Below are 27,201 nucleotides of genomic sequence, written 5' to 3' on the forward strand. Positions count from 1 at the left end.
CTGTAGTAAACTAAATTTAAGAGAGAGAGAGTGCATACCTTTTATATTTTATTTATTATATTCATATTTATATTAGGCCCATTGTTTAATTTCCTTTATTTAGAACCAGTGATTTTTGCTGTTTCAGCCTTTCAAATGTGACCTTGTTCTAGTCTAGTCCTATCCAGATCCGCTCTTTATAAAGGAAGATACAGCAACACAGCATTTTATGAGTTTGTTTTCCACAATTGAAATAGTAAAAAATAATAATAATTTGGAACTGTGTGATGAAGTTCATAGCCTAGGAAAGATTGCCTTTCACTTTAGAAAGGGGAAGCAACCCCTAACACTTATATTAAAACATAGCAAAGCTTTTTGAGAGACAGTCATATACAGTTCTAAATCGGGGATAAAAAGATCTTAAAACTTGGTGTTGGACTTCCCACTTTATAAGAAAATGCATCCTCGTAATATCTTTACATGTTCAACTCTTAAAATCTGGAAAAGAGATTGGTGGAGAATTAAGTGATTCATAGGAATCCCAAAAGTGAAGTCAGGAGAGGTTCTTATTTAGAAGATATTTGGCTAATAAAAAAAGTCATTGACTATTTTATGAAGGAGTGAATGTATCCAATCATTTATTCTGTAAAGAATCACTGAACTTTTACAACGCACTTAGCATTATTCCTGTTGCTGGAGATAATAGTGGTAAAAATGCAGACCAAGACCCTGTCCTCATGGAACTTAGATTCTAGTGAGAGTAGATAGACAATGAGCAGGTAAACAACTAAGCAAGTAAGATCACTTCGGATGGCTCTAAGTGCTTTGGGAAAATACAACACGACAATGGGATAGAGAACAGCTCCAGGGGTGGAGTTAGGGGCCAAGAAAGAAGATCTCTCCAAGAAGGGGATATTTGAGTTGACCCTTAAATAAGAAGGAGCCAGGTGTCAGAGTCCTGGGGACAAGCATTTCAGGCAGTCATTGGCAGAAACAAAGTTAATGTGTTCCCAAGATAAGAAAAAGGCCAGCACGTGGTTGGAGCAGAATGAAGGAGTAGGAAAGGAATCTCTGGTAAGGTCAGAGTAGTCAGGGCATAGAATCTAGACTTCATGTCATATCAGGCTTTGTAATTCATCTGAGTGTGAATTTATTAAAGTGTGAAAGGAAGGTATAGATAATTCTAAAGAGGCAAATTATATGACCTGACTTACACTTTAAAAAAAAAAAATGTATGGATGAATGAATAAATGAATGAGGTTTTCCTTCCCAATGAAGTCACTTGGCAGAAAGCAGAGCATAGAAGTTAATATTAATAAAAGGAGTGCCTTGCCTAAAACCTTTAACATTTACTGTTACCGCAGAAATTTCCCATCAGACAAATAACGTATTTCTTTATGCCCAGCCAGGAACACCTTGCTGGAAGTATGCTCTGGTACTAATTTACTTTCTGGAACTTATCACAGAAACTCTTTTATGTATCCTTTTTGAAAATACAATATGGAAATAATGTATAAAATAATTTTGAAAGTATTAACTTTACACGAGAGGGCTGAAAGGAAAAAATTCATATTGCTATAAATATTTTATAACTACTTGAGAGTACATTAGCATTTATAACCATAAAAGAATAGCCCAAACTGAGTAGAGTCTGCTTCTAATAAAGAGGAAAAGAAGAAAAACTGATTGGGGTGTGACAAGTTGTTAACAAATGGATACATCAGAAGAAATAATCAAAGAAGTATTTACTACCTCCTTGGAATTTATTGAGGATAAATTTTATTTGATTTTTTTTTCTTAAGTCTGGGTAAAGATCATGAGAATCAATGTGGTATTAAATTTTAGTGCCTATTTTAACCTTTGTTGTTTTATGATGCACACAAACTTTTAACATTGCTTCATACATTTGAAAACTATCCAAGGGAGAAAAAACATACTGGTACGTGGAGATGGGGAAATCTATCTGGTATTTAACATTTTTATTCCTTTTAAAATCTCTGTGAATTAGAGATAATATCTATTTTCCAAAGAAGGAATTGAGTCTCATAGGGGCTTAAAGTACTTGTCTAAGCTCAAAGCCAGTGTTTGAATCCAGATTCTGACTCCCAGGCTGGGATCATTGATTGCTCTCCAACAGTTTGATCTTTGGAACTAGTTTTAAAGGAGACAGCTATGCACACATGTGAGCTCGTTTGAGAAACTTCATTCTTTGACTTCGGCATGTTAAACACTCCATTATTGTCATTAATGTCTTACCACCTAGTTGCTACCTGGTTTTTATTGTTGTGGTGGTTATTGGGTGTTTTTTGGGGGGAGGGGGGGTTGGGTTTTTTTTGAGGGACCAGAGATGTGTCTAGCTAGAAAAGTTCATCAGTGGGAGGAAACTTGAGAAAATTCTAGAAGTACCCATGCCTGAAATTCTACCTGCATTTGGGACATGTGATACATCACCATGAGAAGTTTTGAGGATTTCTTTGTTGAATGATAAGACAGAACAACACCTAAGAATGTTGGGAGACAGGAAAGGAAGAGGGTGTTAGAAAAGGTACAGATGTCTGTCTCTCATTTGAGTCTAAGGTGACCATTAATGAATTTTTAAAGTTTTGTGAAAGAGTTTATAATTGAATCATACACAGTCCAGATACACTAAGACATGTCCATACTTATTATTTTGGAGAAAATATAGCCTTTATTCTTATATATGTGACATCAATAGGTTTAATGTCCTGGACTCTAAGCCCAGATAGTTGACACAAAGTTCAGATACAAATACCAAGTTAACCAGAGGCAAATTTCTACAGGGATCTTGCTACAGCACACAGGAGAGCTAATCACAGCCCTGACATAAGAACACATGAAATTTAAGCTAGAAAATCAGGTCCCAAAATAGTTGCTTGTCTGGCAACACAGTGCAGTAGAAAGGGACAAAAAGGAAATCCTCCATCTGATCCTGGTTGTGCCACCAATTGCAACTTAACTTCTGCCAAGGTATTTAACTTCTCTGAACCTGTGTCTTTATATATATATATATATATATATATATATATATATATATATATATATATAATATTATATATATTATATATAATATAATATATATAATGAGGACATTGCATCACTCTCCATTCCAGCCCTATATTATAAGTTATCATTTTTCTCTACATCTTAGGTATTCTTCCTCTGAAATTTAACAGGACACACATAGAATAGAGTGTGTGATTTCTAGTGATCACCTCTGTAAGTTGATTGAGATCTTTGGTTCAAGAACTTGGGAATGATCTTTTAACATTTTTTCTTGCTCATTTTTAGGATTATCTGGGAGCCTGCATTGTCCTCACTGCGTCTATTGCATGCATTAGTGGGTCTTCCAATTCTGGATTGGTGGGCTTGGGTCTTCTGTACGCACTTACGGTAGGTATGGATGAAAATCTCTCTCCTTTTGTGTAGAGTTGGTGGCACCTGCCACAGTTATTATCAACTCTTATTCATGGACATTAGAGAAGTTTGAAAATCACAAAAAGTTGACATCTTGCAAATAATTATAGATCAGGGCCCAAACCCAGCATTTTAGGACTGCTTAGATTCATTTCCGACATTGTGAACCAATTTTTAAAACTACTCAGATCCCGTGGTCAGGGTGCTCCCAGGGTTTTTTAGGATCCAGCTCCTGAGTTGTTCCCAACCCAGTTGGGGACACTAAAATGAATGTGAATACTCATGCGATAAGTGCAAACAGAAGTGTGTACAACTCTTTGTTGTGCAGGGAAATCAGAGGACAGTTCACAAATTGGTAACACCTGGGGACCCTTGAAGAGAGCAGACACCTTTCTTTGCCAATATATCCCATGACATTCTCTACTATCCTGCAGCGCTTACGAGTTATGCCACACAGTACACACTAACCATCCACACGTCATCTTATTCCAAAAAATACAGCAATTACAAAACTGTCTTACTTTAACCTAAAGATGTTAAATTTTTGTCACCTGACACAGATAACCAATTATTTGAATTGGGTTGTGAGGAACTTGGCTGACCTGGAGGTCCAGATGGGTGCAGTGAAGAAAGTGAACAGTTTCTTGACTATGGAGTCAGAGAACTATGAAGGCACCATGGGTATTGTTCAGAATATTATTTTTTTCACTTAGTATTTATTTTAAACAAATATTAGTGTGTGCTAATAACCACATTGTTGTTTTTGCTTTTGTTTTCTACTTCAATGTCCAGAGAACCCCTTGCCATCTTGACTTTGCTTAAGTATGAACACCTAAAAGGATAGAACTATTTAGGCCTGAGAAGTCTTGGATAGAGCCAGAGTCCAAATAGATATTATTTAATGCTATTGAAAAAGAGTTATAAAATGTTTGAGCTTTATTACATTAATTGCCAAAGTAAACTATAAACTACTGTGTTCTCTTTCTCAAGACCTTATTAATTTAGATGTCAAGAAGCTTGGATCTTGGCTGGGCGCGGTGGCTCACTCCTGTAAGCCTAGCACTCTGGGAGGCCGAGGCGGGTGTATTGCTCGAGGTCAGGAGTTCGAAGCCAGCCTGAGCAAGAGCGAGACCCTGTCTCTACTAAAAATAGAAAGAAATTAATTGGCCAAGTACTATATATATAGAAAAAATTAGCTGGGCATGGTGGGGCACGCCTGTAGTCCCAGCTACATGGGAGGCTGAGGCAGCAGGATCGCTTGAGCCCAGGAGTTTGAGGTTGCTGTGAGCTTGGCTGACGCCACGACACCTGGGCAACAAAGTGAGACTCTGTCTCAAAAAAACAAAAAAAAAAAGAAGCTTGGATCTTAAAATACTGACCGAGATTCTCAGCTTTGCTAGAATAAAACTGGCAGGAAATTCAGTACCGAGGATGGAATAATCTTTGTTAAATGCAAATCTCAAGCTTCCAAGGCATTCCTTTGTCTCAGGCATTGAACAGCTCTCTAGCTCTTCAAGGATGAAATCCAGATAACTTAGCTGACACCACTAGACATCCCTTGGCCACCTACCTTGTCCCATTTCTCATCATCCACCTGTACAACTTTTAATCTGGCTACGCTAACATGCTGTGCTTTTTCTGTTTCATCTTTGTTCTCCTCTGTATATAGATATATTTGAAATAAATTTCCCCCTCTTTCATCCTTTAAGATTCATCTTAGGCCCCACCTCCTCTTGGAGCTGTCCTGGAAGTCCTAGGTCACCACCATCTGCGCTCGCAGAGCACCGTGGGTTTACGTCCCTCGCGTGGCTCTGCGTGCAGCACTGCAGGCGCTGCTCTGCTTGCTCACTCCCCCAAAGACACAGCGAGCACCTCCAGCCGCGTCTTTCCTCTCCATGTGCCCAGCTCCGTGCCCAGCACCGCTCACATTTTAAACACCCGAACGTTTGATGAACAAATAAGTCAATCCACAAATGAGCTATCGCTGTTCGCCTTGAGTAGAATCGAGTGATGGAATACTGAAGAGACATGATGCTGGTGAATGCTCCAGAAATAAACTAAAAGAACTATTTTAAAAGTTTTTAATCAAGAGGCATTTATTTTAAATGTGATTTAAATTAAAAAAAAAATAAAACAGTGCAGAGTTTGGTTCAGTATTACTTTAAATTTAGAAACAAATTTATATATATATATACACACACATATATATACATATGTATGTGTATATATAAATATATTTAAGTATTTGTGTTTTTTCTGTATCTGTCTCTGGCTATTATCCATTTATCTGTCTGCCTGTTCCCTCACCCCTCCCCAGATCCTTCTCAAGTTCCAGAACATTGGCCACAGGAAGGGGAGATCAAGATTCATGATCTGTGTGTCAGATATGAAAATAATCTGAAACCTGTTCTTAAACATGTCAAGGCTTACATCAAACCTGGGCAAAAGGTATGCAATTCACTTCCATTTGATTTGTTTTGTACATAAAACCTCCAATGGAGCTCATTCCTTTACCACCTAAGCTCTTCGGACATCCCAGCCAAGTAAGTATATTCTCCCTAAGCTCACACACTATTTCCTACCCAGCATGGGTCAAATTCTCTGCATAAAAGAAAAATGGGAAAGGCAGGATCAGAGTGTGGTACGTATTCTCTAAGTTGTATTGTTGTACATTAGTCTCCCTTAAAGATCAAAAAAGTCAACAATAGGCATATGTTGTTGTCGTTGTTGTTTTAATTTCTGGCTTCTGGCTTCTGAATCATGTCCATACTAGACATTCCCTAGGGAACATTTGCATTCCTAATAGCTCTACTCCCAAAATGACTTCTTTTAGCTATTGTAAAAAGAATAAGCGTGCAGAAAAAAATTGTCTCTTTCTACTTTTTGTTATAAAACCCTCACTTCTAATATAAATGGAATAGTTCTTTATTAGTCTGACAATGTACTAAATGGAAAAACTAAGCCATGAAGGAAAAACAACACAATCACATGAAAATAAATGAATTAGAATGGAATCATTAAAGATTTGGCGAGGACTTCATGTGTTTATCTTAATATTGATAATTCATAAGGAAGCTCTAAGAAGAAAATGATGATTATGATGTAACCATCTATTAATAAATAGAATTGGAGTTTTATTATAATTTCTTGTTTAAGTGAAAAATGCTTTTGCCCATTTTCTGTCCTTTGTCTGAGTGACAGTTGTTTTTTTAGGTGGGCATATGCGGTCGCACTGGCAGTGGGAAGTCATCTCTCTCTCTGGCTTTTTTCAGAATGGTTGATATATTTGATGGTGAGTTGCTAACTACATTTTTTAATTGGCTATGTGGTGCTTTTCTTTAAAAAAAATCAACTTACCTAATTCTGCAGAAATAAAAAGCAAATATTTATAAGGACTTTGTGTCCTACACATGGTTTGAGGCAGGTAATCCAAATAGACAGCTCAGAAGTAAAGAAAGAACATAGAATTGGGGAAATAAAATAATTAGCCCTACACTCATGTCTAGAGATTATTGCTGAAGAGTTCTAATAAACCGGTCAAATGAAAACAAGGCCACCCACTTCGAATAGCAGTAGATGGAGGTAGCACTTCAAGAGGAAGGAAAAAATTACAAGAAGATAAGTAATCTGTACTTTTAATTTTGGTGCATAACTCTTACCATCATCTTCTTAATAACATGGTTTAATAATGTTGAACATTTTATGAAGACGCAACTTTTGCTGTAAAGTGCTAATCTCATGACAGCAATATACAAAAATATTTATTCATTCACCAAATTATTTATAATACACAAGAATATAGAAATAATTTAACCTGTTTTAGAAAAAATATGTCAGATTATTTCATCTATCAAGTAGCCTATAAATAGGCCAGCACATAACCCATCTTGCATGAAAGGGAATCTAGCAATAACTTGACCACCAGTTCAAGGAAGTGTTTAATGTTATTATCTGTGATGATTATGATGATGATCATTGTACTTTGCATATTTATTGTCCTTGACAGTTTATATTACTGAATTTAATGTACACAACAGCTCTGTGAGATAAAGAGGTCAGTTTATGAAAACAAAGGTGAACTATAATCATGGTAATTTTGTGGGGGTTAGATTCAAGAACAAGGTAAGCATCTATCACTGGGTTGGCAGCTTGCTTTTTCCCTGGCTAGTCATAATGCTCAGATACTTTAAGGACTTTTGGTAGGATTTGCATTATAAGGCAATTACATGACCCCAAATCACTTGAATGACATTTGTCATTAAAAAAACTGTGGTTGGTGGGGCGCGGTGGCTCACGCCTGTAATCCTAGCACTCTGGGAGGCCAAGGCGGGCAAATCGCTCAAGGTCAGGAGTTTGAAACCAGCCTGAGCAAGAGTGAGACCCCATCTCTACCAAAAATAGAAAGAAATTAATTGGCCAACTAAAAAAATATGTAGAAAAAATTAGCCAGGCGTGATGGCGCATGCCTGTAGTCCCAGCTACTCGGGAGGCTGAGGCAGGAGGATTGCTTGAGCCCAGGAGTTTGAGGTTGCTGTGAGCTAGGCTGACACTACAGCACTCTAGCCTGGGCAACAGAGTGAGACTCTGTCTCAAAAAAAAAACAAAAAAAAAACACTGTGGTTATGACTGATCATACTAAGTTGTCCTGATCCTCTTGAATCCAAAAACATGATTTCAGGCCCCATATGAACTAGTATTCTCTTTTTAATAGCATTAGGCTATTAAGAGTTTAGTAGATAGTTTGTTATTCCTGAAAGGTACAGTCTAAGCTAATTACTCTTAGCTGCTCATGAATCCACATCTACCTGGCAAAAGGACTGCAGCTGTCCTTCTGAGCTTGGCATGCTTACCTCACAGGGAGATACTGTCTTTGCACAAAAGTGGTATGATAAAATGAATTTCAGCTTGAGGGAAGAATATCGAGATTGGGCAAGTCTCTATAAGTCCACATAGAGTATGGGGAAATTTATTAAAAATTGTTATCTATATCTTAGAATTTACTTTCCTATTTGTAATGCATTGTACTATTCAACCAATACAGGAATGAATGACATTCAACCAATAAAGGAATGAATGACATTCAACCAATACAGGAATGAATGACATTCAATCAATACAGGAATGAATGACAGACAAAAACCCTTGTTTCCATGAAGCTTATATTCTTGTTGGGGGCAAGACAATAACAAAAATAAGTAAATATATACAGAATGTCAGATTCTTATAAATCCTGTGAAGAAAAATAAAGCAAGGAAGGAAGACAAAGGAATATTAGAAGGGAGAGGACTCAATATGCAATAAAAGTACTTTTGGTTTGTATGATGATGTAAACTAAATAGAAACTAAAAATTCCTTTAGGAGAAATGTATAAGAAAGACAAACTATTACCAAAATGTATATTTTCTTAGAGACACATAATGACACTTTTAATACTTAAGAGGAAAGCTTCATCTTCTGAATTTCAAACCTGAACTAAAAAAGAACTTTCAGTTTGTAAACAAATATTATTTTGCCTGTGATTTTTCTGCATGCCTGTACATTTTGTTTTTCCTTAACAGGAAAGATTGTCATTGATGGGATAGACATCTCTAAACTACCACTGCACACACTGCGTTCTAGACTTTCAATCATTCTGCAGGATCCAATCCTATTCAGTGGTTCTATTAGGTAGGTGACATATTCAGCAAAAAGTCTATGTGCCTCAGGATTTACCCTTTGGCTCATAGGAAAGAGTTGTTTTCATGTAGTTGTGAAATGACATCATCAAGACAATAAGATCAAATATGGCATTTAAGGATTTGGGCTGGAAAACCCTAGAATTGATAAATTAACCTTTAGAAGAAGCCAATCCTTTATGTCTCCAGGAGGTCTCTTTCAGATTGATTCTATAAAAGCCACTTTTTCCTTTGTACCTGGGACCAGTGATTCTTGGGAGACATTTCTGAGGTGTTCTACCCTACAGATAGTCTCCCTGCCTCTTGGGTATCTAGCCTGGCCTCAGTAGGTATTCTGACTTTGGTTAAATGTTTTACTTTCCCCCCATAACTTTACCTTCAGCCAAAATTGCTTTGAATAAGCTGCTACAGTCTTCTCCATGCCTGGTTTGTGGTTCTACACAACACACACATACACACACACACACACAAACACACACACACAAATAAGAATATCTACCATCTGCAAGGGGCTTTAAATATATTGTCTGATTAAATTTTCAAAGCGTTGCTCTAGGATACATATTATTATCCTCATTTTACAGATGAGGGTTTTGAAACTCAAAGAAGCCACAACTTACCCAAGTTCATACTCTTAGGAAGTGCTAGAACTGCGATTGCATCTGAATTCTGTCTGATTCCAAAGTCCACCCGGGCATCATCCACCAAATCATGTCTCTCATTTCATCCATCTTCTGTTCTCTCTTGTTCTCCTTCTCTGTCCACTTAATTACTGAGAAGTGTTTACTACCCCCTTTTACTAAGTACTCTTTATCTTGAGGAGAAAATGTATGTAAGATTTCTGAATATTCAGCTATAAAATTATTTTAATTAATCATAAAAACAAAATGTTTGTACCCCCATAATATCCTGAAATAAAAAAAATCAATACAACACCAGTTTAAGAACATTCTGAATATATCAAGTTTATTAGCAATACCATAGTGAATTTATATCTCTGAGTATATTTATTATGGATACTACTATCGTGGTTGGAGCAGCACATCTTACCTAAAATAGCATCATTTGTTCCCCTTTAGATTTATATATTCAGCATCAGTTCTGCAGGAAAATTTTGCTAAACACTATCCGGGTTATACTAAGCATAATATGGAGTAGATGGACCCACATAGCAAAGCTGATCATAACATATTATGAATGTAAACTTACCTAATGATTCATCAAAATCATTTTTGATAGCATTAAGATCATTGATTCATTCATTTCTTTGGTCATCAAGGATGAATTCAGTGCTTGCTCTGTCCTGAGCACTGTTCCAGGTACTGAAGAGACAGAAGTAACCAAAACAAATAGAACTTACATTTTACGGAAAGAAAAGCAATAAGCAAATATACATAATTTTTTCTCTATTTTTATTTATTGACTAATTAACTGATTTTTCCCCTACAGATTTAATTTAGATCCAGAGTGCAAATGCACAGATGACAGGCTCTGGGAGGCTCTAGAAATTGCTCAGCTGAAGAACATGGTCAAATCTCTACCAGGAGGTCTAGGTATGTTTTCTAAGCAGTACACGTATTTTTTTATGTGCAATTAGTTCTACATATCTCTATTTGTAATTCTATAGTCACATAATTCTAGTGTTGAATCCCCTTATATTTAAAAGGGGATTTAATCTCCTACAGGTCATTAGGATCTTTTAAAATCTAATGATTTTGTATGGGGTACAAGAGGATGAACCTTTTAACAAATTCCAAAGAATACATTTATCTTTTCAGTCTTCTCACTATTGGTGGATACAGGTCCTTTTAATCAGAGTGTTTCCTTGTGGTGATTCTTGCTCAGGTGCCCTATACTATCACCTATCCTCAGGAAATGGATAAGAAGATAGCAGAAGCTATTAAGCTTAAGAATCCTTGGCACCATTTAGAAGAAGACAATTTCTCCATGTTAGTGGCCATCTTCTATGCTGCTAGGAAGTGCATATTTCTTTTGTTTATATAACATAATTTTCTTCATGTTTGAAGACACTATTTTGTGTTACCTTGATGCAGTGTCAGCGTTAGTCACTTGTGTAAAGAACAAAATATGTACTCGATCAGTGATAAGAGGCAGTACACTTTCTGACAAATAAACCATGACAGAATGAAAGAACAACGTGATTAATGAAATAATAGAGTTCCTATGGTCTTTAACTCACAGAAAAGAAACATGTACAGTTTTAGACTTTTGCTTCCTTGAAGTCTGAACTCATTTAGCTGGGCATGGTGGCACATGCCTGTGGTCCCAGCTACTTAAGAGGCTTAGGCAGGAGGATCACTTGAGCCCAGGAGTCTGAGGTTGCTGTGAGCTAGGCTGACGCCATGGCACCCTAGCCTGGGCAACAGAGCGAGAAGAAAGAAAGAAAGAAAGAGAGAAAGAGAGAAAGGGAGAAAGGGAGAAAGGGAGAAAGAGAGAGAGAGAGAGAGAGAGAAAGAAAGAGAAAGAAAGAAAGAAAGAAAGAAAGAAAGAAAGAAAGAAAGAAAGAAAGAAAGAAAGAGAAAAGAGAAAGAAAGAAAGAAAGAAAGAAAGAAAGAAAGAAAGAAAGAAAGAAAGAAGAAAGGAAGAAAGAAAGAAAGAAAGAAAGAGGAAAGATAATAGTTTATTGATATTCTAATTTTAATACATAATATACAGTGATCAAATTGATTGTGCTGTTTTTGCATTGAGCTTTTTAAAAATCAACCTACAAAATAAAACCATGTTTATTTGTTAGTTTATTTGGAAAGAAGAGCCTACCCCCAAACACTACATTTTATTATTTTAATTAAGTTCCAAAGAAAAGGCATGCCACAAACAAAGCTCAAGACAGCATGTCTTTAAGGGAAAGTTTATTGACCTTTCCAGTGTCAGATTGTGAGAGTAATTCTAGAACTCTGCATGAACTTTCCCATAATAATTTTTGATGTCTCCTGGGGAGAGCCCAGCAAGCCTACTTGAGAAACTGATACATGTTGATAGTCCTTTCTCTCTAGGCCTTTAGAGACCCTCCCTCTCACTATTAATAGTTGGAAAGACAGGCAATTGCATCTTTATACTCCTCTTCACCAGCATGAGAGCTGCATACACCTGTTTTGAATTGTGGGCATAGTGTTTGGGGCTTACGGTGTAGGGTAAGCAACAGGGGATTGTATTTACACTATGTAACCCACGGAACATTGTGCTCATTGTCTTAATAAATATTACATCAATTCCTTCATGGAGATGTGGCTCGGGCCAACTCTAGTGAAGAGCTTTCACCATCCCCAGCATCCTCCTTATTTATTATGTGAATTAAAATTTGGAGAATAAATGCATAGCCTCTGCACATGAGAAATTGTAAGAATTTGATGCAGCAAGAATGTAATCAATAGAAATCTCTCCCAGGAACTTACTAAAAAGTGTTTGAATTCTAATAAAAAAAATAAATTTCGGAAACAGAATTTATCTTAAACTCACAGTAGTATAGTTTATGAAATGTGGATGGAAATGAAAACAGAAAAGGTGAGGACATATCATTCATCTGTCTATGCAACAATGTTTTATTCAGCTATAATGTCCTTTGCCCAAGGAAGGAAAATGTTAGCAGCATTTCTTTACTGAAATCCTTGCTTTTTTCTCTGATTTAGATGCAGTTGTCACTGAAGGTGGGGAGAATTTTAGCGTTGGACAGAGACAGCTGTTTTGCCTTGCTAGAGCCTTTGTTCGCAAGAGCAGTATTCTTATTATGGATGAAGCGACAGCTTCCATTGACATGGCCACGGTGAGTGCATTAGCTAAGCTTTTAGAAATGTGCATGAAAATTACAATCTATTTTTTTCCTGATTGGGTTCTGAATCCTCAGTACTATTGTTTTGAGTGTCTTCTCAATCATCTCCTGATCAACTGATGATAGCCCATTGAGAATTATAATAAATGAGGCTCTACACACTTTAAAGGCATTCCTATTACCAATAAACAAAATTATGGTTCATGCCTATAATCCTAGCACTCTGGGAGGCTGAGGTGGGCGGAGTTCGAAACCAGCCTGAGCAAGAGCAAGACTCCGTCTCTACTATAAATAGAAAGAAATTAATTGGCCATGTAATATACATAGAGAGAAAATTAGCCGGGCATGGTGGCGAATGCCTGTAGTACCAGCTACTTGGGAGGCTGAGGCAGCAGGATTGCTTGAGCCTAGAAGTTTGAGGTTGCTGTGAGCTAGGCTGATGCCACGGCATTCACTCTAGCCTGGGCAACAAAGCAAGACTCTTTGTCTCAAACAAACAAACAAAAAAAATTAATTTGCTACAACCTTTTGAAAAAAGAAAAAATCATCGACAACCTCATGTTATTTTCCTGCTCCCCACTTGAGATTGGGAAAAACGACCTAAATAAGTGAAACAGTTTCAGGATTGTTAAGAGCCAATTATATATGGAGCTATTAATTTGACATCCTTTTTTCTATTAAGTAAGACTAATCGAAGCACCTATACAAAGTTATACAGCCTTCTCAAAGTTAACATAATTTAAAGGAATAAAATAGTCTCTAATCAGAGTCTCTCTTTGTCACCCAGGCTAGAGTGCACAATACATATAATGCTCTTGAATCATCCCGAAACCATAGCCACTGCCCACTAGTTTGTGGAAAAATTGCCTTTTATGAAAGCAGTCCCTGGTGCCAAAAAGGTTGGGGACCACTGCTCTAGCAGAGAGGAGGAATCTTTACCCAGAACATCTTTTAAAATATGATAAAAGTGGTTTGTGGTGGAATTAAAAATGATTCCTGCCTAGAATGTTCTTCTGTGGGTCAAAGTCCAAAGTTTTGGCATGAATTTCAGATTTTCCCTTCTCTCAATCAAATGTTAACAACTTTTCAGGGTTTTTGTTTTTTTTTTTTTTTTTTTTTGGAGACAAGAGTCTCAGTCTGTTGCCCGTGCTAGAGTGCCATGGCATCAGCCTAGCTCACAGCAACCTCAAACTCCTGGGCTCAAGCGATCCTTCTGCCTCGGCCTCCCAAGTAGCTGGGACTACAGGCATGCACCTCCATGCCTAGCTAATTTTTTGTATATATTTTTAGTTGTCCAATTAATTTCTTTCTATTTTTAGTAGAGACGGGGTCTCGCTCTTGCTCAGGCTGGTCTTGAACTCCTGACCTTGAGTGATCCGCCCGCCTCGGCCTCCCAGAGTGCTAGGATTAGTTGTGAGCCACTGTGCCTGGCCTAGGGTTTTAGTTTTGAATGCATACTATTTGTGGTATAACTCAAATAAGCATTTTTATGCCCATTTGATTTCATTTTCCTCCTTGGGTTTCCTGGCAATAAATCTGTCACTCATTCCGAGCTGATCACTGAGTTTTATTTGCATTTTGAAGACATGTACAGAATCCAGTATGCACCTGCTACTAGGGACCCTCCCTCTCCCATCTCCCACGGAAGCTTAGGGGTGAAAGTGCTCAGAAGGGATTGGGCGTGGTGGGACATTGTTCTTGGGGGCAAAATATTATGGCAAGAGAAAGTCGTCCAGAGAAAATTCACACTTTATTTATTTTTCGGCAGGAAAACATTTTGCAGAAAGTGGTAATGACGGCCTTTGCAGACCGCACCGTTGTTACAATAGCTGTAAGTATAGGAGACACAGTTGATATTCTCGTCTCTGTTTTTATTCTAAGATGCTATAGTCTTTAAGTTTGAGCAGTTAAAATATACCTGTGTTAAACTCTGCATTTCTCTGATAATGTTTCTGTGTCTGTGCAAAAAAGAAAAAAAAAAAAAAGAAAAAAGCTATATTTTGAAAATGTTGTTCTTTTCCAAACTGTCTGCTCTAGCTGACTCCTCTAAGTTACAATGATAAGGCATCCTAAAGCTAAGGATTCCAGCAGGTCATGGCCTGTGTTTGTTCACCAGATACAATGGTAGTTTATACTGAATAATTCTCTTCAATAATCTGAGAGTCTGAAGAGCAGTGGAAGAACAAAATGCCTAAATTTCATTGCCAATTCTGCTACCACTTATATTTAATTTCTATATTTCTCTTCACTTGTCTGCTTTTAAAAATAAAGCAATGAGATACCTCACAGCAGCGGCAGGTAATTTTTTCTAATTTAGGTAGCACCAATCAAATAGAAGAATTGCCTAAATGTTTGCGATTCATGTTACAGCTTACTTAAAATAGCCATGGTTTTCTGTCTTTTCCTCTTTGCAAATGGATGGGTTCTTGCTCACATTTAGGCTTACTGCTTAACAGAAACTTTTTTAATGAGCCACTTGGACATCTTTCCTCCTGCTGATTCTCTTCTCTTCTTTCCATTTTTCTCTCCAGCACCGTGTCTCTTCTATTTTGGACGCAGGCCTTGTTTTAGTCTTTTCTGAGGGTATTTTAGTGGAATGTGATACCGTTCCAAACTTGCTCGCTCACAAGAATGGCCTCTTTTCCACTTTGGTGATGACCAACAAGTAGACCCTCATCATGATCCACTCTGCCAAGTAACCCCATTTCTGGTAGTTATCTTAGCAAGATCCCCTCCAAAGGCAAGGCTAATGCTGTGATTAAAGGGGAGGGCTGGGACGAAGGAACAAACTGCAGGGTGTCATTACCAGCTCAGCTTCACCAAGTGCTTCAGTTATGCTCGATACTAAATGAGGCGCATGCATGTGTTTTCCAACGCATACGTGCAAAGAGAGAGTTTTTATGAAACTCAAGAATGGGATTTACCTCCACCCTAACAACAAATCTCACTATTCCTTAGGGATGTTTTGTAGGCATCCTTAAAAATGCTGTACACTTTCCTTACCTGCCCTTCAAGGATGCATTGCTTAATTTAAATAATTACTTAAGTTTAACTGTTGCATACTGGGAGTTGTGTATGGAGAGCTTGCTATGCTTCTGTTTTTTGTGGATGGTGCCTGAGAGATAGAGAGCACTTTGCAGTACAGATCTTTCAAGATGCCAGGGAATAACTCCCCATCAGGGCCCACTTTCTGCGAGCTGTGCCTAAGTAAAGGAAAACCTAATTTATTTCATTTTCCCAGTGAACGCTGTGGTTCCTCCAACCTGGAGGAAAGTCACCCGATTAACTCATTTATACTAAGGTCTGAATGATTTAAGGGGTGAGAGAATTAGCTAACTTGAAAAACAGTTCTCTAATATTTTTAAGAATATTCTCCCTGGAAAAGGTAAGGAGATATTTGGGGAGAGAAAGAACTTCCCATTGCCCTTAACTAAGTGGGGAGTGAGGGGAGAGGGAGAATGCCTACTAGGAAGACTTGATTTTTCTCTGCATGAAGCATGGCCTTGTTGAGTGGTCTCATTGAGTCTACAGCTGGAATACTACTTGAGCATAATTTGTATTTTTAACCAAAAAAGTATGTTCTCTTACCTGATTTCTGTTCTCCTACGTTCACTGAATACTTGTCCATAGACTTATGTATCTTTAAGCCATTCTTCATTTCAGGGCCACCAGTATGGTCCTACCATGGTGGCCACAGGATAATTAGAGTTACTCCCCCACCCTATACACATAATGCTTTCAGGGAGAAATTACTGCAGGATTCTTCTGAGGATCAACTCTTCATAACAGGCTCATAGAAGAGAGAACACCACCACACTCGTGGTGGACTCCTTGTAGAATGATCCTCACCTCTGATAGGAGTAACTGTTTTTCCTTCCCAGCCTAAAAGTTGTTGTGTTACTTTGGGTAACTGTCACTGAAAATGGGGAATATCTTAAAAAGATAACTTTTTCCCACTTCTAAAAGAAGCACTCACACAACAGAACAGTCCATGGTATTTTCTTATGAAAGCGATGTATTCTTCGTGCTTGATTAGATTAATTTCTCTGGACCCTTTTGAAAATTTCATCAACACCATTACAGTTGGTGCTATATTTTGTCAGGGAAAAAAATAATTTGAATTAATGGGATAAATACCAGCTATATTTATTTCTCTTGGCCAAGATTTTTCAATGTTTTTCTTTTTATATTTTTCTAGTAAACATTATTTTAGACTGTGAAGGCAATGTTTATAATATATATATTTATGGATTTAGAGGCTACATTCTTTTATTTTTTTTTTTTAGACATCTATGATATGGTCCTTGAAGAACTAATATTTTTCTGGAAGGATATTAAACAATTAAGTTTATTTTTGTCTAAATGCATGGGTGTGAAAATGGCTCTGGTCCATTTTCAAAGATAAACATGATTCTGCAAAGTATTGTTTATTCCTAAATATGTATCATTTATTTCTAATACTCAGTGAATGATAGGCTGGTCCATTTTCAAAGATAAACATTATTCTGCAAAGTATTGTTTATTCCTATATATATATATACACACACATATATATATATTATTTATTTCCAATACTCAGTGAATGATAGGCTTGTCTTACAGGTGTTGAAACCAGTGGTGTATATTCTAAGCTGACATACATTATCACATGTATCACTCTGTGTACATGTTTCTTTTCCCCTCTGGTGGTGAGTCACAACTTTAACTGCTTGCTTTTCTGCAAGCATGAACATTGAGACGGCCCCATCTACATGGAACAGGGGAGAACATGGGTCTGGGAGTGTGGGGATGGCTTTAGGTTGGATTTTGAATTGATAAGAGAAGGCACTTTGGAAGACTAGGTATCAGCTAAATAGATGCTATTTCTGGCATTAGAGGCCTGGGCAGAGCTCCCATCAGCACAGTAATATCTTGACCTGCATGGTCCAGGCTCAGTATGGGAGCCCCTAGCCACACGTGGCTATTGAGTACTTGAAATGCGAGTAGTCGGAATTAAGAAGTGCTAGAAATGTAAAATACACACTGGATTTCAGAGACTTAGTACTAATGGAGGAAAGTAAAAGATCTCATTAATAATTATTATATTTGTTATATGTTGAAATGATAACATTTGAATAGCTTGGCTTAAAATATATTAAAAGTGCTTTTACCTATTTATTTCTACTTCTTTAATTGCACGTGGCTCACATTATGTTTCTGTTGGACAGCACTGATAGTACCAAGAGTAAAGGTCAACCACACAGATTTTTCCCTTCTAAATTATGAAAATAAAAAGTAATAATACTCGTAGTTGATGTTTATTATGTGTTTGTGTGTGTCAGACAAGATGCTGAACTTTTTTATGTAGATTATCTCATTCGAAGCTCACCACCATTCTCAGAGGCAGATACTATTATTGCCGTAAGTTTACAGATGTGAAACTGGAAAGATACAAACTTAAGTATGTTGCTCAAGATGGCGCAACTAACAGGTGATAGAGCTAAAATATACAAGCAAAGCGTAACTTTTAACCATAACACTAACGATGACAGGTGAACATTCCTCTAAGGTACCAAATGCTCCCTCTGAAACAGTTAGATGGCAGGATGGAAATAGCACGCATTCTGAAGTTAGTATACCTGGTTTTTGTACTGGTTCTGCCACTTATTATCAGTGTGATCTCCTGATTTTGCTTTATCTCTGTGAGTCTCAGTGGTCTCCCCTATAAAGTGGAGAGAGCTGGCTGGGCGCGATGGCTCACGCCTGTAATCCTACCACTCTGGGAGGCCGAGGCAGGTGGATTCACTCAAGGTCAGGAGTTCGAAACCAGCCTGAGCAAGAGTGAGACCCTGTCTCTACTAAATATAGAAAGAAATCAATTGGCCAACTAAAAATATACAGAAAAAATTAGCCGGGCATGGTGGCACATGCTTGTAGTCCCAGCTACTCGGAAGGCTGAGACAGGATGATTGCTTGAGCCCAGGAGTTTGAGGTTGCTGTAAGCTAGGCTGATGCCATGGCACTCTAGCCCTGGCAACAGAGTGAGAGTCTGTCTCAAAAAAAAAAAAAAGTGGAGAGAGCTAACACTCACAGCTGAGGAATGTTCTGATGATTCACAAGTATGTATATGAAGCACTTAATGTCTGACATATGCTCAATAAGTGGTAGCTTTTATCATTATTAATTACTACACCAACGCCTCTCTCCAAAGGGACCATGTGGAAAGTGAGAATGAGTGAGTGAGTGGCAGTGATCTCCAAAGACTAAGAGACTGCATGTCTAAAGGCCTGGAAAATCCATTCTAATACTGCATGTCACAGTAGACTGCCCCATATTGTCTTCCCAGAATTCAGTCACTTTCCAGGGTTCTTCACACTGTGTACTAGCCCACTGAATTAGTTGACTCCACACAAGAGAGAATAGTTGTTGAGACTAAAGTATGACCCAACTGGTTCGCCATGGCCCCTCTTAGAACTGAATCATTTGACAAACATCCATTAGCCTACTTAAGGTTCCATGAAAATGATGACTCTGATATAGTACCTACACTCAAGCTGATACAGCCCATATAAAACCCAGCCATACATACAGGCTGGGATTTAAAAGTAGGTAAATAAACAATAATTTCAATTAAGAAGAAAAAGAAGGGTTGTGCTTCCTGCATCTCCTGGCACCCCAAGAGAAATAAATGTCCCTGAATGATTTATAAAATATACATATTCCATTGTTTTGGCGTGTGCCTTGAAGTTTGTAACAAACATGTGTGTTCTTTTTACTCATAGCATCGGGTTCACACTATTCTGACGGCAGACCTGGTTATTGTGATGAAGCGAGGAAATATTTTAGAATATGACACTCCAGAAAGCCTCTTGGCTCGGGAAGATGGAGTATTCGCCTCTTTCGTTCGTGCGGACATGTGAAAGGGGGGGGGGGGTCTTAAAATGATGTATGTGTTTAAAATAATGCAGTTGTAACCTATTTAATGGATCATCAGATTGACTTCATAAAGTGGCATCTTAAAATTTACAGATTTTGCACAAGAAAAGAAGTTGACAGTTCTTTTTCCTGCTTTTTATTTTATTTTATTTTTATTTTTTTGAGAGTCAGTCTCTTTTATTTTTCCAGCAGTTTTTTTCCTGCTTTTTAAACAGTTTTCTGAGATATTACTGCTTAATGTGCTCAATATTGGTGTTTTTATAATGATCAAGCCACTCCTCTTTTAAGGATAGCAGGTTGTATTAAAACATGTAACCTACTTTAAGAGGTAAATCAACAGCTTATGTTTTCTCATAACTTTGATAAATATCTCTCAGGCATAGAAGTTGCAATGAGTAGTCAGTATTATTATCCTTTTATTTGTAAGAATATATTTTCCTTATTGTTGGAACAGCAGATGTTCATGGAAGAGAATAAAAGAAGGGCACGTTTTCTAATGAAACATTCATGTTCATTATCTATCTTAAGGGAATAGTTTTTGTATTGTTAACATTAGTAATACTGATGTTTTTAGGAGTCTCTCTTTTATTTTTTCCTCTAAATTGTTTCCTATCACCAAGAAGTTATCACATGTATAGTAGTTCTATAAAGCCAAAGCCTTAACTAGAAAGATCATGAAAAGAGTATGGGTATTTGAAAAATTACTCTTAAGTTTCCATCATTTCCTGTTCAGTAAAGAGAGAATTCTTACAATACCGGGCATAATGTGCCTTTTCCAGACTGAAGTTCAAAGAGTGGTTAAGTTCAGTTTTTCAGTGGTAAGCCGGCTAAGCTTTCTCCAGTTTAATTCATCAGTAGCTGTGGTTGTGATTCTGAGTGCTTAAGTGCCACATTATTCAAGATTTTAAGGAGATAGAGAAGTGGCCTTATTTGTCACACAGGATATTCACAAATACACACACACACACCCCAAATCTTAGCCATATGTTAATAATGGCAGGTGAACATTCCTCTAAGATGCCAGATACTTCCTACAAAACAGTCCAGTGGTAGGGTGGAAATATCTCACACTTTGAAGTTATACATATAACAAGGATCTGTTTCTAATTGAAAGAGTTTATTTCTTCTAGACATTTATGCCAAATGGTGTCTCACATACGTGTCCATTTGTTGCTGCTCTAATTTTTATGTGCATGTAAAAAGTACACCAAAAGTTTTATTCTAATTTTAATGTGCCTGTGAAGAGTATATCAAAAATTGATTGGATGTTAGTGTTATTTTTTGCTTAGATGTAGATTAATAAATTTAAAAATACTAAAAGTTGCCTTCACTGTCATGCTAGCAACCAGAGTTTCTACAATTTTGTGCCCATCCAGTATAAATATCATTGATTTGATTTTCATATGAAGATCTGCATGTGTTATAATATTTTGAAGACTTCACAATTGATGGATAAAGAGAAATTATGCTGCCTTCCTACAGTTCTTGTGTGATTTTTGTCTTCACCCTAATATAGAATCCTAATACTTATAAAAAATAAGTTCCATAAAGATGGACAAAAGTGTTTCATGTTATTTGGCATAAGTTGACACCCTTTGTTGTACATGTAAAATTTCATTGGAAGAAAATAACCTTATTGTTTCTTGAAAGTTAAACAGAACAGAATCAGAACCCATTAGTTGGATCTTGAAAATATTTTCTAAAAATTCAACCAATTTCCTAAAATATTGCTAGTGTAAAAATGTTTTGTAGGGCTGAATTTGCATGAGGCTTCTTACTGAGTTATTCTCAGTAAGAAATGGGTTTTCTCATTCTCAGAGAAATGGGTTTTTATTCATGGAAATAATCTCTTATGATATTTTAAAATTATACTGCTATATAGTTAACTTCAGTAGAAGTATATCTAATTACCACTATACTGAGAATCACATTATACTCACATAGTTGCTGGTCCCCTCATAACTTTTAGTTACTTAAGTTGAGTAAATGTTTAATTGTTTACAAAACTAAATTGACTAAATGAAGTGAATGATGTTTTTAATTGATTAATCATTTATTTCATTATATGTATTATCTATTGAATATAGAAATGATTCATGTTGAAATAATTTTTTAGTATATAGGTACATATCTATAAAAGACCAGTTTAACCAAATGAAATTTTACATTTGCAAATTTTACACTTAATTAACCAAATCAATTTGAGAAATTTTAATTCCTTAATATTTACAAAAAGCAACAAATGCATAAAGCTTTATGTTGAAATAACAGTGTTACTGATGTCACTGAGAAAGAAAAGATCTATTTTTATTCTATTAGTCATGATTCATTTAAAAGTCTACTGAGTTCTAGATTAGCTACCAGAAGACTTCTAAGTAATTGATACCTGAGGTCTGGGACCATCTCTTGTTTGTCTTTGTGCCCTGTGCCTAGCCCATAGTAGGCCTTAATAAATATAGTTGACTGGTTCATTGATTAGTTTTGCCACTGACCATATGCCTATAACTATGGGTTATTCTCTCCACTTTTCTGTGTTGTGTTTATGCTACTATTTATTCTCTACAATATATGAAATATGTTTATTCTCTATAATAAATATGTTTATCTCTATAATATATAAAAACATATTGACTTACTATTATGTAATAAATTACTCTTTTTGTTTGCTTAATTAAAGAGAGTGATTATTTTTTCACTTATAATTCCACTGAGTATTAACTAGGACTGATCAATAGATACAAATCAACACCAGTACAAGACAATACCTGGTGCTACCTTGATGATCTCGTTTCACACTTGCCAGTCATGCACTTTATTACTTTGTCTATGGACCCCAGAGAAGTTTCCATTAAGTGGAACAGCTATATTAATAAAATATTTGTACATCTCTATTTAAATAACTGGATGTCTAGACTCTTTCCCAAGGTTTATTGATGAATTCTTATGGTTGTCTTCCAATATATCTTTTTTTTTTTTTTTGAGATAGGATCTCACTGTGTTGCCCAGGCTAGAGTGCAATGGTGTCATCATAGCTCACTGCAACCTCAAACTCCTGGGCAGAAGGGATCTGCCTGCCTCAGCCTCCCAAGAAGCTAGGACTATAGGTGCACGCCATCATGCCTGGCTAATTTTTCTATTTTTTTGTAGAGATCAGGTCCTGCTATGTTGCTCAGGCTAGTCTTGAACTCCTGGACTGAAGAGATCCTCCTACCTCGGCCTCCCAAAGTGCTAGGATTACAGGTGTGAGCCACCATGGCCAGCCCAATGTATCTTTTATCATTTATTTTATAACATAATCTTTGGAGTTCTGTGATTTACAGTACTATGATAATTCCCTTATTGATTGATTATCCAAAGTTAAATGTAATCTTAGCCTTTAGCATAAGAAGCAATGGCCAAGGCCTGAGGGGATGTATCCTGTAACTTATGTGTAATTTTTCTTTAGTAACTACATATCATTTACATCAGATTTTTCTCAAATATTGGTAAGATTCACCTGGATCAAATTCTCCAGTGAAAGAGCTTGTATTTCTATTTCTAGCAAGTGCCTCCAAATGAGATTCATAATTAACCAAGTTGGGGAATCACTGATCTACTTCAATCCTCATGCCAGTTTTTCTTTATTATACCGAACATGGGCCGTAAAACACTCAAAGGTGATTTTTACCTGCTTCCTATCTTTGCTGACATTGCCTTATCCTGAATTGCTAAAAACAAACCTCTTAGTGTCATTAAATGAATTGCCTGAGTTCATCAAAAAGGAAACATTGTTTAATGAGCTGAATCTCGGCTGAGAATTTATCAACAGGGACTTAAAACACTGTTTTGTTTTGAGGCTTAATCAGCAACAAGTGATGCAAGGATAAAACTTTCCCGCAAAGATGCAGTGTTTCAAAGGTTAATAGTATGCACATGTGACCAAATTGGGGCGGTTTCGCTATTGATATTTCACAGTATGGAAGGAAGGTAAATTATCTGTGATGATTATTCTCCTTTTCAACTTCACGGTTTTTCTGCAAGTGTTGTCACTGCTGACATATGAAGCGTGATATATTCATTCTACATATCTAGAGCATGGGACTTAAACTATTTCTTTTTCTGTGGACAGTAGCAAATTGCCTTCAGCCAGTCCCACTATAGTCACCAGTGCCATTTCAAAAATGACAAAGATCAAGGGAGCCATATCTGGCTAAACAGTTAACTGACTCTAGGAGGAAGCCACTCGGTGACTTCAGTGCTCCTACCATCGCAGGCCACCTCCAGTTACACACTCCATTTCAATGACAAAGAGCTTTGTTTTTAGACCATTACTTTTGTTACATAATCTGCCCACTGGGTAAAATAAGTAACTTGCTCGTATATATCAAAAGTGCAACTCGGATGCAGTAGCTCAATGCTACTTCATTTCCGTTTTTCTCTAAGAGAATGGTGCAACTATGTGCTGTTTGGACACATTACCAGTAATTATTAAGTGAAAGACTACTGATCTTCAGTATTATCAGAGCCAAGTGGATCTAGGCTAGCTTTTTCATATCTAGGTATTTGTTCTTTGACTCATAGTAGTCTGAGGCTTTGTTCCAACACTAGTCAAGTAGAGAGTAATTTAAACTATTCTTAATCCCCAAAATGTACACCAATGATTTCAATTGGTGTACACCAAAAATGTACACCAATGCTTTGAAGTTAGACGTAAACAGAATCACCAGCTATCTGAATCCATAAAAGTGTGTACCGTTAACTCGATTTTACAGGTTACAACCCATCCTCTGACTCCTCGGTACATGTGTGTAAAATGTACACATTCACATTTTACCTTAACTTGCTGCTTTAAATAAGGATGCAGTTGCTATGAATCTTTACATCACATATTGGCGCAATGCATAGACAATTCAAATACAGATGGCTAGAATGGATGGAATAAAGAGAAATATTCTTACAATCACGATAATCAATAAGTGTATCTCCCAGACCTAAATTACCTTAGGAAGAAATTTCACTTCTAGATAGATCCTAAAATGTGTTTCCATTGATAGGAAGTTCAGCTGGTTTTTTAAAAAACGACTTTTTAAGATAACCCTGGCAACACATTGCTGGGTTACAGAGAGCAGGCTCTTTTTAGGGATAATAATGATTGTCGTCAAAGGTAGTGAACTGGGCATCTATGAAAGGTGGTCATCTCTCTTCTAGGGGTTGCTACATGAAAATAAACTTTGGTTATTTCATCTTGACTGATAATTTGTTGAATATCTGCTATGTGTTTATCTTTGAGTAGCAAAGTACTAAACAAGGAGATTATTCATCAGGGTAGGGCATAGCTATACAGTATATTAAAAATAGTATGAAATCTTAACAAATGAGTGTCTTTGTTATACTTGCTTTACAGATAAAGAAACTGAGGCTAGGACTTAAATGATTTACCCCAAGTCACTGATTTGAAGTCTGACTATCTGACTCAAGAGGTTGTACTTTTAAACAGCAGGGGCTAGAAGTGGAGAGATGGAGTTGGAATTGAAAGAATACATCTGTACGGGAATCTAGGAAAAGCAGAATTATCTGGTTGGGAAAGTGAAGACTGAGACAGTCTAGGGCAGGTGTCCTCAAACTTTTTAAACAGGGGGCCAGTTCACTGTCCCTCAGACCGTTGGAGGGCCTTTGGAGAGTGCAGCGCACATTCCACACATGCGCACTGTGGGCCCGGGACAAGTCGGCTGCTAAGCAGGACAGGCAGCGACAGCAAAAACACCTCAGCGGGCCGCATGTGGCCCATGGTTCATAGTTTGAGGACGCCTGGTTTAGGGACCTGTCTAGGGGACAGTGCACTCCCTCAATTCCACCTCTCTGTTCTAGGTTTTCATTTTTCTTCTGCCTCATTCCTATCTCTGCCTACTTCTTTCTCATCCTGCACAAAACCTTTGTGAACCATTCCTGTCTCTGAAACTAAATCTTCTAGCTTCTGAGCCCACAGCTATCTCCATTTCTCAGATTGTCTATTCTAAAGTATTAAGCAAGGAATCTACCTTGTCTAGCTTATCTTTTTACCTTATACATGACTAGGCAGCTTTAGTCTTTGGGGCAGGTGTCTACCTCTGATCTGAAAAGCTGTGGTCAGGTAGTATATGCCAATGACAAGCAATGTCTTACGCTGAGGAGAACCTAACACAGTCTGGAGAGTGACATGGAAGCAAGAATGCAAACCCAAGTCACAACCAGTAGTTCCAGAAAAAGAGTGATGAGACTGGGCTAGTACTGGTTATTTTCCTTGGGGAAAAAAAACTGGAGAGACAGAAAACCATTCTTCTATCACAAGAGCACTAAAATAAGCTGGTTTACTCAAACCCTGGTCCATTCTACTCATATTCTTTCACCCTACCTTTGCTCTAGAGAAAGAAAAATATTTTATTTATTTATTTATTTATTTTTTTTTTTTGAGACAGAGTCTCACTTTGTTGCCCAGGCTAAGGTGAGTGCCATGACATCAGCCTAGCTCACAGCAACCTCAAACTCCTGGGCTTAGGCGATCCTCCTGCCTCAGCCTCCTGAGTAGCTGGGACTACAGGCATGAGCCACCACACCTGGCTAATTTTTTGTTTCATTTTTAGTTGATTGGCTAATTTTTTCTATTTTTAGTAGAGACAGGGTCTCGCTTTTGCTCAGGCTGGTCTTGAACTCCTGAGCTAAAGCAGTCCTCCCGCCTTGGTCTCCCAGAGTGCTAGGATTACAGGCGTGAGCCACCGTGCCCGGCCTATAATTTTCTTTTAAAACAAGAAAACAAGATAAAAATCTCCTGCCATAAGTAACCACCTCCAAATATTGACTTTTTAAGCCCAAGTTTTATTTCCCAATGGGAATGATAACACACCGCCAATGCGACATTTTCTCATAATTGTCCACTCAAAACAAGCAGTAACAGCCCCCTCCTGGAATTACACTATTCCACCCATTTTAGGATCCCCAATACATACAATCATTACAAGCACACTTCAGACAGAAGAAGCCATTTCTCTCAGTGACTATCACTCTCAGCCACACACTCAACCCAGGCAGCGCATTTCCCACCGCAAACAGGAAGGAGAGGATGGTGAAAGGCAGTGATTTAGGGTGACAAGTTTTCACCTGAAAATAGGAGCTTCCCTTCTTTGTTCCCACTTGACTGAAATTCTAGCAACAAAACATTCTGTTGGAAATACAAGGCATCTAGTCTTTGGGCCAAAAATGTAGGGAAAAAATTAGCAAGGCTAATATTTCATGGGACATTCTTGGCTGAAATAATATTTTAATAAAGCTTAGCTGTATGTTCCGATAAAGCATAGAGATGACATAATGATTTATGATTTAAATATCATATGATCTGTGTAATGTCTAGTATTATCTTTTATCAAACAACATTAGAGAAGAAAAAATCACTGGGGA

General features: G+C 37.3%; 1 protein-coding gene across 10 annotated transcripts in view; it reads left to right on the top strand.

Annotated features, from left to right (window-relative positions):
- ABCC9 (ATP binding cassette subfamily C member 9) overlaps positions 1-22,456 on the top strand; it is a 146,797-nt gene extending 124,341 nt beyond the window's left edge. For 8 of the 10 annotated variants that reach the window (XM_076007603.1, XM_076007604.1, XM_076007600.1 and 5 more), the window contains 9 exons: positions 3,289-3,390; positions 3,975-4,095; positions 5,732-5,862; positions 6,628-6,706; positions 8,973-9,081; positions 10,539-10,642; positions 12,737-12,870; positions 14,645-14,707; positions 19,638-22,456. In XM_076007603.1, coding sequence (XP_075863718.1) covers positions 3,289-3,390; positions 3,975-4,095; positions 5,732-5,862; positions 6,628-6,706; positions 8,973-9,081; positions 10,539-10,642; positions 12,737-12,870; positions 14,645-14,707; positions 19,638-19,775 — 981 coding nt within the window. In that variant the 3' untranslated portion in view covers positions 19,776-22,456. Of the gene's footprint in view, positions 1-3,288; positions 3,391-3,974; positions 4,096-5,731; positions 5,863-6,627; positions 6,707-8,972; positions 9,082-10,538; positions 10,643-12,736; positions 12,871-14,644; positions 14,708-15,407; positions 15,587-19,637 lie in introns of all 10 variants that reach the window. The other 2 variants (XM_076007599.1, XM_076007607.1) reach the window with 1 other exon arrangement.
- The last annotated feature ends 4,745 nt before the right edge of the window (positions 22,457-27,201 follow it).

Source organism: Microcebus murinus, chromosome 10, assembly GCF_040939455.1.
Source record: "Microcebus murinus isolate Inina chromosome 10, M.murinus_Inina_mat1.0, whole genome shotgun sequence".
NCBI classification, from domain to species: Eukaryota; Metazoa; Chordata; class Mammalia; order Primates; family Cheirogaleidae; genus Microcebus; species Microcebus murinus.